The sequence below is a fragment of the Wasmannia auropunctata genome, unplaced genomic scaffold (assembly GCF_000956235.1).
Source record: "Wasmannia auropunctata unplaced genomic scaffold, wasmannia.A_1.0 LD336026.1, whole genome shotgun sequence".
Classification (NCBI taxonomy): Eukaryota; Metazoa; Arthropoda; class Insecta; order Hymenoptera; family Formicidae; genus Wasmannia; species Wasmannia auropunctata.
Genome location: NW_012026864.1, coordinates 927,474 through 941,461, shown reverse-complemented (window position 1 = coordinate 941,461; position 13,988 = coordinate 927,474). Strand labels below are relative to the sequence as shown.

At 35.7% G+C, this 13,988-nt stretch overlaps 2 protein-coding genes across 2 annotated transcripts in view; one reads left to right on the top strand and one right to left on the bottom strand.

The window, feature by feature from the left end:
- The window catches only part of LOC105452685, a 38,791-nt gene extending 28,269 nt beyond the window's left edge, over positions 1–10,522 (top strand). Inside the window, exons 17-21 of the mRNA XM_011694024.1 lie at positions 506–657; positions 885–994; positions 1,403–1,924; positions 2,102–8,861; positions 9,491–10,522. Of these exons, the coding sequence (XP_011692326.1) occupies positions 506–657; positions 885–994; positions 1,403–1,924; positions 2,102–2,254 (937 nt within the window). The 3' untranslated portion in view covers positions 2,255–8,861; positions 9,491–10,522. The remainder of the gene's footprint in view (positions 1–505; positions 658–884; positions 995–1,402; positions 1,925–2,101; positions 8,862–9,490) is intronic.
- LOC105452686 (histone acetyltransferase Tip60) lies at positions 9,435–12,935 on the bottom strand. The gene is made up of 5 exons (XM_011694025.1): positions 12,797–12,935; positions 12,630–12,687; positions 11,927–11,995; positions 10,773–11,853; positions 9,435–10,668 (listed from the first exon to the last, which is right to left on the bottom strand). Exons 1-5 carry the CDS (start codon positions 12,839–12,841, stop codon positions 10,560–10,562), a joined length of 1,362 nt encoding a protein of 453 aa, XP_011692327.1. The 5' UTR covers positions 12,842–12,935; the 3' UTR covers positions 9,435–10,559.
- Between the last annotated feature and the right edge of the window lie 1,053 nt (positions 12,936–13,988).

Below are 13,988 nucleotides of genomic sequence, written 5' to 3'. Positions count from 1 at the left end.
AAAAAAGAAGTATATTATTATCTGTATATTCCTTTTTTTATTCGTTTTCGTTAGTAATGTTGATATCAAGTATGTTGTCCTTCGTCCACTTTTATTGCGGCATTATCGCCGATAATTTTTGTATCACTACCGTTTACCGTTGTTTCCTCTTGATATTCTAAATTTCGTGTAATAATCACCAACTGTATTCACTAAATTGACAAGAAGTTCCTATATTGGTGTAATGGATTCGATGAATTGATGCGCACATATTTCGATCCTTCGCACGTTGACAAGTACGAATTGTTAATTCCGAGAGCTTTCATTGTTGTCTGGTTTTCGTTTTCGTTTTTGACTTTACAAAATTTGATATTTGTCTCAACCGATTATATACGCAGTCCTCCCCTTCCCACCCTTGAACCCGGAGTCATCCTTTTCTCTGCGTTGAAACGCCCGTAAATCTTATCTCCATACCTTGAGGTGCCGCTCCGCGGTTTCTGTGAGATACTGGTTCTGATGTGTTTAGGCCCAAAAGTGTTCCTTCGTCGCCGATGGTGAAACGGGCCTTCTCGCGACTGGGTACGATCACGGCGGGATGGGGAAGGAGCATCAGAAAGCACGGCAGCACGCTGCAGAGCGAGGATCGAAAGCGATGGGCCAGCTCGCAGGATTGCAGTAGTACGTGTCTCAAAACTCTTACGAGAGAGAAAGGACCAAAATTTATCTCATATCACTTTTTTAATTTTGTTCAAATATAATGCATAATTAAACTCATGGGTAAATACATATATCGTAGAGGGATAATAAAATAGTAATCTTCTAACGTTGTGTTAATTCGTACGATAATGTTGCGTTTTTTTTCCCGATTAAGTGGAAGGACAGAATTTAAACATTATTCTTTACAGATAAGGAAGCAAAAGACAAGGACAAAGCAGCCCAATCGCTGGCAGTACCGCGACTCAGCGTTTGCGCGGACGCGCAAAAAGTAGATAGAGCCAAACTAGCGCAGACCGAGGTGAGCGAGATGTCAATGACGCGTGTCTCCGTACTGAAGAAAATAAAGAAGGACAATTCTTAGAAAGTTATCATGTTATCGCGTTATGGATTTTTAAAAAAATTAAAATTCATAACGCAAACTAAATTTCCTGAGAAATCCATTATCGATTTATCAATCAGATTAAAATTATGTTAAACAACTATATTTGGTAATCTTGTAAGATTAATTGTCATTTCTTCATTATTTTATTTTAAACTAAGTTCTAATATTTGTGTTTACTTCACTTTTATAATCAGCAATTATTAATTCATGTGAAATTATGCTTAAATTTGTATTCTAACATAAGAAATATTATTGACTAATTTTTAAAATCTCGAAGTTGCATTTTAATTTTAATTCTCCGTTAATAGAAATAAATATTTTCAGTTTGACATCATCGAGTTCGATCCGGAGACCTTCCGAATTCTGCTGGACTACCTGCACACCGGATCCTGTCCGCTGACGTGCAGCAACATACCCGGTCTGATATGCGCCGCGGAGCACTACGACCTGCCGGAACTACTTCAGGCATGCTTCCATCACGCCAAGCAATTCCTCAGGGTCGAGATCGTTTGCGTGATGCTGTGCGCCCTCGAGAATTACTACTGGCGTTACACGTCCGCCTCGGAATTGGTCAACATGATCCTCGCGTTCATCGAGACGCGGGCCGAATTGCTCTTCAACCATCCAGACTTTGTCACCCTGAGCGAATCGATGGTGCAGATGATCATGTGCCGCGGCCTCGAACTGCCGGAGGTCAAGAAGTTCGAGGCGATGCTGAACTGGGCGAAGCACAGAATCAAAACCAAATCGACAAAGATCGACGCCAAGGTGGAGTTCAAGTGTATCATGGACAGGCTCAGCAGGGACCTCAAGTTACATAAGATAACACCCCAGGAACTAATCAGGGTAGATATTAAAAGAAAAATGTAGACGACATTGAAAAACGATTAGGTTTAATTGCATAAACTTAAATTAATTAAAAATGATACGGTGCAATTACTCCTAGTGTGAAACAAGTACAATATTATAAATGACCTTCCTCGTTATTCTAAATACAAAGAGGATTGCTTCTCGTCTTTCCAGATCGTATTGCCATCGAAAGTTATAAAGAACGAGAGGATCCTGGAGACTCTGATGTACCAAGCGAATTCGGGCATATACAGAAACATCGACAGCTGCTTGGAGGCGTACCAGAGGAATCTGCAGGATCAAGAAAGTTTCGACTGCGGACTATGAAAGTTAACCAACACGCGAAAGGTGCCGCAAGAAAAACGTGAAAAACACGTATCGATAAAGGAGTAATGAAATTCTCCTGGACGATGAGAAAATTATTCTCGTTGTAACATTGCGGCGCCCGTGTCGTGCTATCGGATATTATACGCGAATAATTGAGATCTTTTCGCGGCGATGATTTGCAATTAGAGCATTCCGTCTGCGACCGCGATATGTAGCAGTCGATAATTACACTGCGGGGCATGACACGAATTATGATGGATTTCTCCGATATCACACAAGGTCGTTGCTAAGCCACTCGATGAATAATAAGTTTCGACATGATCTCGGCTCCGTTCGCGTGAACTTTATTATACTCGTACAATAATTCAATTGCATTTGGTGGCGTATCAGGCTGCCATACTTGTTTCGTTATTAAAGTGATTTATCCGTGAAGAGAAGAATGCTATAAAGACATTAATGAATGTATACTTGATAAAGAATTTTTGAAAGTTTCTTTAAAAAATTATTTAAAGGATTAGAAAGTTTCCCATTCGAGAATCTTTTAACTTTAATACGACAAATTTCAATTGAATTAGTAAAATACTGGCTTACGTTGATTAATATAAAAGTTCAACATGCAGCAATTTCTGTGCAGAATTATTTTCAGATGACATAAAATTTTCTATCAAAAATTTTCAAATTTTATAAATATTTTTGATTTTTTTAATACAGATACTATCTTATAATAATGCTTCCATAACATATATTTCGTAATTTCCAGTTCACGAATTTTGCTTCCATTTTGGAGTAAAATATTATAAAAGAGAGAGTAGAAAGTATTACTATAGCTATAATAATGTACAGCATTAAAAATGATTCTTATGTTTAACTTTCCTATATTTTTTTTTACTATATAAGTTATATTATTTTAATTTAATATTTGTATTAACTTTTGTGATTCGATATCTCTCTTTCGTTGCAAGAAGCGTTATTTTTGATAACCTAAGCTCTTCCAAGCTGTCATAAGGCAGCAAGTACATATTATATTGATCAATCAAGCAGGGAATAAAGCAGGAAATACGTTACAATGTGACGGTCACTTTCGTATTAAAGTTTCGTAAATAAGCGTTATTAATCTTCACAGAATTTGTTATTAATACATTCCTAACGTATGATTGATAGAATTAAATGTAAAGTATTGATTGAGATGAGATGCAGATAATGCGAACGCGGAAAAAAAGCACAATTTTCATACTATTAACGAGAAGATTCAATGGAAATAAAATCTTTGATCAAGGTAATTAATTAAGGAAAACTTCTATTATATTTCAATATAGCAGGTGAATAATGATGAGGTCAGTAATATTTATTGCGTGGCGATGTCATCTGTTTGTCTTCGATGAAATGAAGACAAAGAAAAAACGAACAAATTAATTACCTGATACGACAACGTTATCGACGTAAAGCGTTAAGAAAAAAAATTCACTTTAATGATCATCGATCAGAGAGGCTTTCGAGAGCGCGTATCGCATCGGCAGCACTTAATAAATTGCCGACACATGACAATCTGTATCATAAAAGAAAGCTACTAATAACACCTAAGAATATGGTTTACTATTACGTAAGCTTAAAGAGATATATAAATATACATATAATATATATATATATATATATACGTATCGTTATACATATATAAGAATGAAACGATAAACGATGAGTAACAACAATAATAAAAATAATAATGACGCTAGTAAAATTGAGGCGTATATGATATAATATAATAATGATAACACAGCGCAAGCGAATTGATGTTGAATGTTGGGAGAAAAAAATATATACATATATACATATATAAATATATATATGTATATATGTATATGCATATATATATACTTATATATATATTCGAGGTCTGTTCTGTTTTCTATCGTAGATTTTATATTTTCAAGTACTCTAAGACAGAGATTCTAAAATCCACGGAGAGGGCAGACCGAAGAAGAAATTTATCACGCGACGACGCGCGGGCCTCTTTTTCGTTTAGCAAAATGACCTCCCTTCTAGGGAAGAAACATTTATCCGTGGCCGCAAAATTTTTTAGCACATCACGATCGTGAACCACTCGATCTTCTTTCGTTCTACGAAGAGAAGAGACATATCGATTTCTCTCCGGTGGAAGAATGGATTTTCCGAAAGGAAGACGGATTCTTCATTGGAGTCACTTCGTGATTTCGACGAATCTTTGCGAATATCAAACAAGACCTCGAACTAGCCTGGTTCCGGCAGCGCTCCAGTAACGATTATATCAAAAAAAAGCGAGAAACGAAGAGAGAATAAATGGGGTAGAAAGTCACGCGATTTCACACGCAGAACACGTATTTCCGTGAACGACACTCTCTTTTCCCGAAGATATTTTTCAGAAGTCGATCTCTTCTTCGATGTTCCAAAGGAGGAAATATTTTTACACGATCTCGGTTGGTCGTCCGCGATACGACGTAATATTTTCAAGCGCCGATTCCCCGCTGTATATTGTGTTATTATATATGTAACAAGTAATATTATGGTGTAATGTGCGTAAAGGTAAAAGGCCGTTGATCCTCAACCGCTACGATGGGTTCAAATCTGTTTCCAATACAGATTTCTCAGTTTCCAATGCTTTATAATGCATCAGAAATATGTTTTATACACATGTATATCTGCTAAATGTAATATATATTATATATATCTATTAATAGTTACTGTAGAAAGATGTTTAATGACTTATTGTTTGTTGGATATAATAAGAGAATCAGATATAGGAACATCAATAATAATCAAAAATAATTATACTTTATTATTGGATTCAAAATTGATCTCATCGTAGTAGTTATTTCATTCAAATACATATAATTATAGCAGTTGAGGATTAAAATCGGTCTCCTTCCGCTGCGGAGGGCGCCAAACTGTTAAGTGTCTTATTGTTCCGGCAAGCGGCTGGACGAAAGTAGAGTTTTGAAATATCGCCATTCGACGAAATCCAGTTATCTTCGTATCAATGCGTATATACTCGTTTCTAAAATCAAATAAATCGTTTTTTTTTTACGAAAAAATGTTTTTTGTAGATATATTTACCGCAAAAGAAAAAGATACAAGTGTATGAATCGCAAACGTATAATTATTTTTTAATTAATTTAATTAATTATTTTCTTGGAGATTGAAGAATTAAGTATTAATAGATCTTTAAAAAAAATTAGCATTTCCGTAAAAACAAATCCACACAATAATAGAAAACAGATCGCGAAGCGGACAAAACTCGAAATTCTACTTCGTCAGTGTGTAAGCGTAGTTTTAGTGTGTGATCGAAGTGTATTCGATTGTTCATTGTATCTATGACGTCTCCCAATCTATGTAGAGACGCGCCATTAAGCTCATTATTCATTGTTATATTTATCGAAGTAAAACTCGGCGCAGGTTCACTCGGGATTGCCGACAGAATTTTTCGTAACGCTATGAGACACGTTATGGCCATCGTAATAATTACGATTACGTATAAGATTCGAGATTTACTTAAATATGTAAAATTAACACAAATATTATACTTAAGGACTGATTATTTTTAATGTGCATTGTAATATCGTGTTTTAAATAATTTAATCCACGATTTCGTATATAGACACGTGAAAATGTTCTCGTGGTGAAGTTTATTTCTGTAGCATCGAAAATCGAGCCAGCCGAAATTACACCGATATCCATTATCCTAGCTTGCTTGAAACACAAAGTTATTTTAACCTGCGCCCGAGTTAACTCAACAAAAATATCACGAATTAGTACAAAACTTACGCCTCTGTCGTGTATTACTCTTCCTCCTCTCGCGTCGCGGCACGAGTAATATACTAATGTACAAAACTTTTTTTACTGTACTCAACGACAGTCCAGGCGTAGCTCGTTATCAAGAAAGATAAGAGCAAAAAAGAGGGGGAATGTAGTGCGCCATGCCGAGGCGCGACGACACCCCTCGTGAACACCCAAAAAAAAGAAAATTTGAAAAAACGTCATCGAACGCCATTCTGTCCAGCCATTGCCGCCTATTGTTCAACTGTACATTCACGCAAATATGTAAAAAAATTGTTTCACAGATGAAGAGAGAAGAGGGGACAAACAAGAAGATATATATATATACACACATATATATGTATGTATACATATATATTAAGATGTAAACACACATATACACATACATTATACATACACTTGCGCACACACATGGCATACATGTGCACACGTAACGGTAGAGAAAGGCGAGAGAATGGGAGGGAGAGAAAGAGTGTAATGAGACGTGTCAAAATGTAACGAAATATTGTGAGCCACGTGAGCGGACTCCGGCGAGTAAGTAGAGTAAGTAAGCGTAATATCAGACGCACATTGAGGCGGATGGCGGATTTCCGAAAGGGGAAAAATCGTGTCGCCTTGCTCCTGCAAAGGGAGGGTAAGATTATTTTAAAAATAATTTGATAAGCGGTATATGATGAAGGATTAAAACTGGAGATTTCTCTCAGTTCTTTAATCTTTCTCGACTGCTTGTGTTAGGTATAGAAATTTTACTAGTAACATTCTGTTGTATATTTTATAGTGATTAAAAAATTTTAGCGACTAAAATCCACTCTAAATCATACGAATCAAAATACTGTTGTAGGTTTTATTAAACAATTGTAAGTCGCTGGTATTTTTAACTTAGATACCAAAATATCTCGAAAACAATGTATTTTCGAAAAAAAATATTTCAAATAAAAGTTCTAAAATTTGAAAAAGGCCATCAAAATAGTCACTTAGATTTTGGTTTCGGGATTCACTTTGGGTCCAAGGCACAGGGTGGTTTTTTTTCGATAAAAACATGTTTTATTGCAAATTCATATTCTATTAGAAATTTTGTTCTCGGTGTTTTTTTGCTAAACTCCCTCCAATCGCACAAAAGTTCTTATTTTGAAATATTGCCAATGAAGGCAAGACCAGTGGACGATCCAACCAGTGAAGGATCCAAAATCTACATAGTTCATCTAATGGCCCTCTTCAAACTCTATCCCTTTATTTAAAATATTTTTTTTTCAAAAATGCATTATTTTCGCTTACTCCAAATATCGAAATAGGTTATTAAGTATGTTAATTGATTATAAATTCTGCCATTCTGCGGAATTAAGTATGATAAACCCGTAAAAATGTGTATGAACGTGCTGCTGCGTCGCGCAAGGCTCAATGTGCGCCTGGCGATAAAGATAATCTCTGCGTTTTGTGCGATATACGAGGGTTGTGCGTAATCTTAAGCGCTTCTCGAATTCTCTGGTATGCGTCTGGTTATTTGTGCGATAGTCTATAAATGCCGTTGTTGTGATGCCGTGTACGTATTGTCATTCTTGTCTTGTTAAATACTCGCTGTTCTTCTCGACATTATACCGCTGCCATTGGATTTTCATCTCGTTGTTGTTGTTGTTGTCGTTATTGTTAAGGGAGAAACGTATTGTCCGTTCAATTGCACGCACAGACGCAGCGGCGAGATGCCACGACCATATATATATATATTTTTTTTTACTTCGCGGCACTGTATTCTTCCGGAATTCGTCGGCTTATTCTGTGCGTGAACCACGATTAACGTAACGATATATTTTCAATTTTTAGTATTATAAATTCCATAGTGTGTGTGTGCGCGCTCGGATTTTTGTAAGATATTTAGCGATGATAGAATATAAAATATTCCTAAACACAATTAAATAACAAATAATCTATTTTCTACAAATAATACACATTATTCAAATTATTTCCACTGCGCGGTGTGAAAAATAAAAATCGTGGTTCTCGATTCCCGCAACTATACATTTCTCTCAATACGAAAATATCGAGTGACATCGATATCAGTTTGTAAGCAGCCCAAATATTATTTCGTTCATTCAAACGTTTAATTCTGCTGTATTAATAATTTATCGTTTACGGATCTCGGCTTGCTTCGCAATGATGCAATGTATTAACCGATCGACAATTCTTTTTATCCTGATATATCGCACTCTCACGTTGTTGTGTACGTGGATACAAGTTATTAATAATGCGATGTAACGGACAGGGTTACCAGATATCAATTTACGTCAAATATCAAAGAGCGTTTCCAGTTTCATGCGATCATATCGGTATGAGATCACTGTGACCTGACAATTGTGAAAAGTGCGTGCACACGAGTTTCTTCCTTCCGCTTGTCGTCGTGATGAATCTTAGGAACTCGCCGTGTCGCGCTTACGTGGTAACGAATACAAAAAGAATACAGATAAAATTATGAACAAAGATTTATTGTATATGAAGCTACTGTGATGTTACTGTTGAATATAAAAAAATATATATATATACATATATATATACACACATACATAAAAGATGCTGTATTTAAAGTCGTGTCTAAAGATTGTTTTCTTTTATCTCCTCGCTCACACGAAACAAAGTCTGTCGCGAATCTGTGAAAGTGAAATTGTAATTTATATTCGTACGAGCAAACTATTTTTTAAAGATGACAACGTGGACTGATCTATTATGTAATATAGGCAATAAAAATGTATTGTGCTAGATCTTCTCTATATGTGTGTTCGTGTAAACCTCGTCAAGTGCATAATAGAATGTAAGTGTGCTTGTAGAATTAGAATTTCTTCTCTCGTTTTGTTTGGTATCTATATATCATATGCACTTCGCGTAAAAAATAATTTTTTAAATAAAATTTCATACACCATGATTTATCGTGAAGAAATCGAGAACACAAATGTGAGATTTAGTAATCTTTTTTTTATCCATTAAAACATGATAAATTTTTAAGCTTGTTTAATTGAAATTGGAGAAGTGTATCAATTATCATGTAAAAGAAAATTTATCGCTATAAAAATTTACAAATTAATTATAAAGCAATAAGGAAATTAAAATAAAAAATATATAATTAATTTTATATAGATTGAGTATTAAAGAATCAAATAAATTTTGTTCTTACTTTATTAATAAAGTAAACGAGTGTATTGATATAAAATTTATATTAATTTTTTTGTAAAATTTCATAAATCCATATTCAGAAATATCGTGAAAATTTTTTTATTAAAAAATTTCATGTACGATAGTGTACATATACTAAAATTATAAAATTTTGCAATTAATGTGAAATATTTTAATTAATACCACTAATTAATACCACTATTAAAAGAAAGGATTGGCAAATTGAGCTGAAATTTATTTTATACTGGTAACTATGTTTCTCTGTTACAGAACAAAAATCAGTATCAATCTACACGGAGAGCATTCATGATCTACAAATTCATAATACTACATTACTTGTAAAACATATAAAATTCAATTTTTGGTTCATAATAGTCACTAATGAAAAAAAAAATAAATACCGGACGGCATTCAATAACCTTAATTATAAGGAATTTAGAAGATTATTTACATTCATTATTACAATTTCGGATTATTTACTTTTGTTTAACATTAATTTATACATTGTGCCAATTTAAAAATGTTTCCGCCCAAAAATGTGTTCAAAGTGAATAGTTTTAGTAGAAATAGTTTTTAAAATAAAGTTGTTTTATACAATCTCTATATCTTGCATGAATATTCATAAATACATCAATGCGTTATGTACTTATATAATTCATAATAATTCGTAACTATCTAAGCCATCTCTACTACGTCAAGAAAATGTACAATAAATTACAGCGTATAAAAAAGATGTGTACATATTTACATATACACATGAGGTGTATCTTCACTGATCTTTGTACGCTAAAAAAAAATCGAATTACAAATAGCAATATCTGTTGATTGGATCTATACAAACAGTCCTCTATAAAATTTAAATGAGTTTGAGTTATGAGGGAGAATTGTAAGTATGTTATAAAATCACATTTATTTACAATTCTACAAGAGCGATAGGTTATCTGTACAAATTTGACCACTGTACAATGACAGCCGTTTGTGAATCTTTAAAAAAATTCTAATCATCATATTAAAACATTGCATTTTTAAGGTATATATATATGTTTGTTACAGCAAATATATTTTGTCAGGTAAAATTCGCGAGCACTCGCGCAATACGATCTTAGCCCTATTATAACTGAGATCTGCGTGTGTCGACAAGTTCCTAAAGCATTGCAATAAGCGTACGTAACGCCGGATACAGTCTTATTAAAACGCTAAACCATCAAGGTCGCAAATTAACATATATATATATATGTACAATTTTTGTACATCTGTTAACACCGCACTCGCTTTCAGAATGTCTGAAAAATAATTTCAAGACAAATCAGTATCGTTTTATTGTCAGCTCGAGCTATGTTCACCATTTGGCCCTAACACTCCAGTCTTTCGGTGTCCAATGCAGACACTTAGGATCTATCCTGTTCTGCCGCTTTTCCATCGCAGTTGTGTGTTGTTCGATAATTTCCCTGCAAATAAAGATTACGTATCAGTATTGATACGGTCTTACCGAATTTTTCGGATAAATTCATAGCCTAAATTGGCTTTTCATTCCGGCTGTGAATATACTTGCCTATTTAATGTTACAATATATTGTCCCTTGTAATAGTTAATGAGATTCAGGTTTTGCAGAGTCGATATTACGTCCTCTTTCTTGATCGACGTCAATTCGGAGATCTCGCTTATCGTTATCTGCGGTTTCTCGTTCTCTACCACGGGTTTTACGGTCAGCAGGATGTCGAGTATCGTGTGAGCCCAGTAACTTCGATACGAAAGCAAACCCAGGTCGGACAGCGGTTTTTCGGGGGAGCCGGTCTTTCCTTCGAATTTTGACAGCTCGTACGAAAATTCTATCAGGAGTTTACCGTAACCTTTCCTCTGATATGGTGGCAGTGTAAGAATGCATGCTACATTGTGATCCTCCGTCGATTCCTTTTCCTTCGAAAAATAACCAACTATGTGAAATCCTTTGCTATCGAAATCCGTCATTACGTAGAACAAGAAAGGATCTGTGTCGTAGTAAAGGGTCTTGTGATCTAGGAATAGCTTTGCCAGCAGACAAAGATTTTGCGCGTAATTCTTGTTCTTGCGGCCGTCAATTTCGAAGAACGACGTGGGTCCCTTCCTATATATTTCGTTTCCAGGCGGATGACGTAAATTGCACTTTGCTAAATGCCTCTCTAAGCACTTTCGACTTTTCCTATACTTTAGGCAGAACTCGCAGATGTATATACAACTTAAGTTTACCATCTCTTGCGGATACGGGCTAAAATACCAAGGTTTTATTCTATGACGGCCTAATTCAATTAGTTCTACGTTTTTCATTCTCGTGACTACATCGTCGTGGTGATGAGCCACTAGGGAGCCAGTGGGTCTGGGACCGGGCGTTTGCGGCGGGGCATCTTGGGAATCCTCGTTTTCCAGAAAGGTCGCCTTTCTCTTTCTAGACATTTTCTTTTGCAGCGCCGCTTGTAGAACGGCGTTACCGTTAACTGGCTCATTGCTAACGCTACAGGGACTAGGTGGTCTACTAACGGCCTGTTTCTTTGGGGTCGCCGCACCAGTCCCCGGTGTTGTTCCTTCACGACGAGGATACTGGACTTTTCTAGTGTCCAGGGAATCTTCCATAACCCATTCATCTAATCGTTTGTTAACTGAAATAGCGCAGTTTCGATAATAATAATCAACACTTGTGATTTTCGTACTTAAACAGTAGATTTTACTTACAGTCCACATAGTGAACGTAATAGCACTTAATGCCTTGTACTTCCTTAACGCTGATGATTTCAGCAAGTGCTACAGATAGGACATAAGATTTTGTTTAAATTGTTTTGCCATGATTTTTAATAAATTATCCATTAATCATAATAAAATCATATTGTAGTATGACTTATATTTTTAAACTTAACCATTATATATATGAAATTCTCAAAATTAAGTGTTAAGCCAATATATTTCATGTGTCGTACAATAAATTTTAGCTTGTTGACTGGCTATTTGTCGTACGACAAAGATTTCATGTCTGTTGATTGACAGCAGGACAGAGAGATTCTTGAATTTCTCTATCCTACAGCCAATCAACCGGTTCGAAAATTTGTCGTACGACAATAATGTATAATATTAACCTTAAACATGAAACGGAATCAGCCTGCGATATATCAAAAAAATCATTCACAATTCAACAAGAATCAACATGTATATAATGACAATCGGGATGTTTTCACGATAACGTATCTACAAATACTTTGCAGTGAAACGATATCTATTTTATACGCTCCCACAACAATGCAGCTCAAAGTCGATCTCGCCACATGACCATGGTCACTGTGATGGATCACGGTTCGGTGTCTTGCGGAGAGAGAGTCGCGCATTTCGGTAACGATATATTCACCGGGATAAACGGAACGACACGCGGATGCGATCTACTTACGCCAGTCGTCCGTGCCGTGCATCCTGACCGGCAAACGGCAGCCCTCCACCAGTGAATTCTGAAAATTGAGGTTAGAACGTCAATCGCGTACGTGGGTTCGCGCGTCGCGCGCGTCCACCCGGGCGATCCCGCCGGCGTTCCCCGTACGGCGGCATCGCGACACTTACCACTGAATCGCATATCGTCTCGCGTTCGTCGTGTTCCTCGATCATTTCAGTCTAAAATTCGATTAAATCTCCGTCAATTCTCCGTCACCAAACACGATTTTGTTTTGAAGCTTTCACAGCACTGATGCGAGCGCCACTCGGGGCGAACTACTGACCTGAGCCTGAGCCGCCTGAGGTGCCTCGGTCGGAGAATAAAGAAAGGAATGTCGACGCCCGTTTTTTGTACGTATACCCTCCGGACGGCGGACCTTCCGCGTCTCACGCGCGCGCCAGACAGCAGGTATATCAAATCCTTCTCATTACATTCTTGTTGCTCAATACAGGCGGATTAGTCACTGCATTTTTTTGCTGTGACTCATTCACCCTCAAGGAGGTATATCATTATTTATATGTATGTTCGATCCAGGTCGAAGTCAAAAAGGGCTTTATTCCAGTCTCTTCTTAATTGGAAAAACCAAAAGTATGTATTTTCACACATAATTTAACATCAAATCGCATAAAAATCCGTTTAGAAATACAGAAAATTATAAACGCGAAAGAAAGAGAGAAAATGAGAATTATATTATATCGTTGTATGAAACTTAAATGCAAATTATCGACAAGGTTATTTCAGATTTTGAAAAATACATTTTATTACTTTGCATCAATGAATCACCGTAATATCTTCGTATATAGAAGTGAAAGAATTCAATCACTATACATAGTGATAATAAATCGCATGTTCTAAGCGATTATTTTTAATGATATATTTATATATATAGATAGATATTATGTTGTGACTTAATTATTATCATATAGTAATTCATGCAAAAGTATCATGTATCGACAAGTTGTTCGCTACAAAGTTTCGAATGATGACTGTAGACCTAGATGGCACTTGAGGTGACCACCAGGATTCTGCGACCCCGTAGGTAGGAATGACTGATCCGCATAGTCAGTTATTTAACCTTAGCGAACCCACAGATCTGAGCTCAAGCATTGCAAACTTATATATTATAGCTAGATGATCTATGTACTTCTCCGTATACATTCCTATAAAATGTTTTTAGCAGTAGTCTAAATACTTGAGGAAAAATAGAAGCCAGATAGAACCTAAGAGTAATTATAATAAAAATATAAAAATTAGAAGCAGAATAGCAAAAGCTAATAAATTTTATTTATACACCTTAATTTAAAAAGAGACGTTTGCTCC

Excerpts from the sequence above, each read along its gene's own strand:
- LOC105452686 (XM_011694025.1), bottom strand. The coding sequence starts at position 12,841 with ATGATCGAGGAACACGACGAACGCGAGACGATATGCGATTCAGTG. Across the intron at positions 12,688-12,796 it reads AGACGATATGCGATTCAGTG|AATTCACTGGTGGAGGGCTG; the intron begins GTAAGTGTCGCG and ends CTCAATTTTCAG. Across the intron at positions 11,854-11,926 it reads TTACGTTCACTATGTGGACT|TTAACAAACGATTAGATGAA; the intron begins GTAAGTAAAATC and ends GCGCTATTTCAG.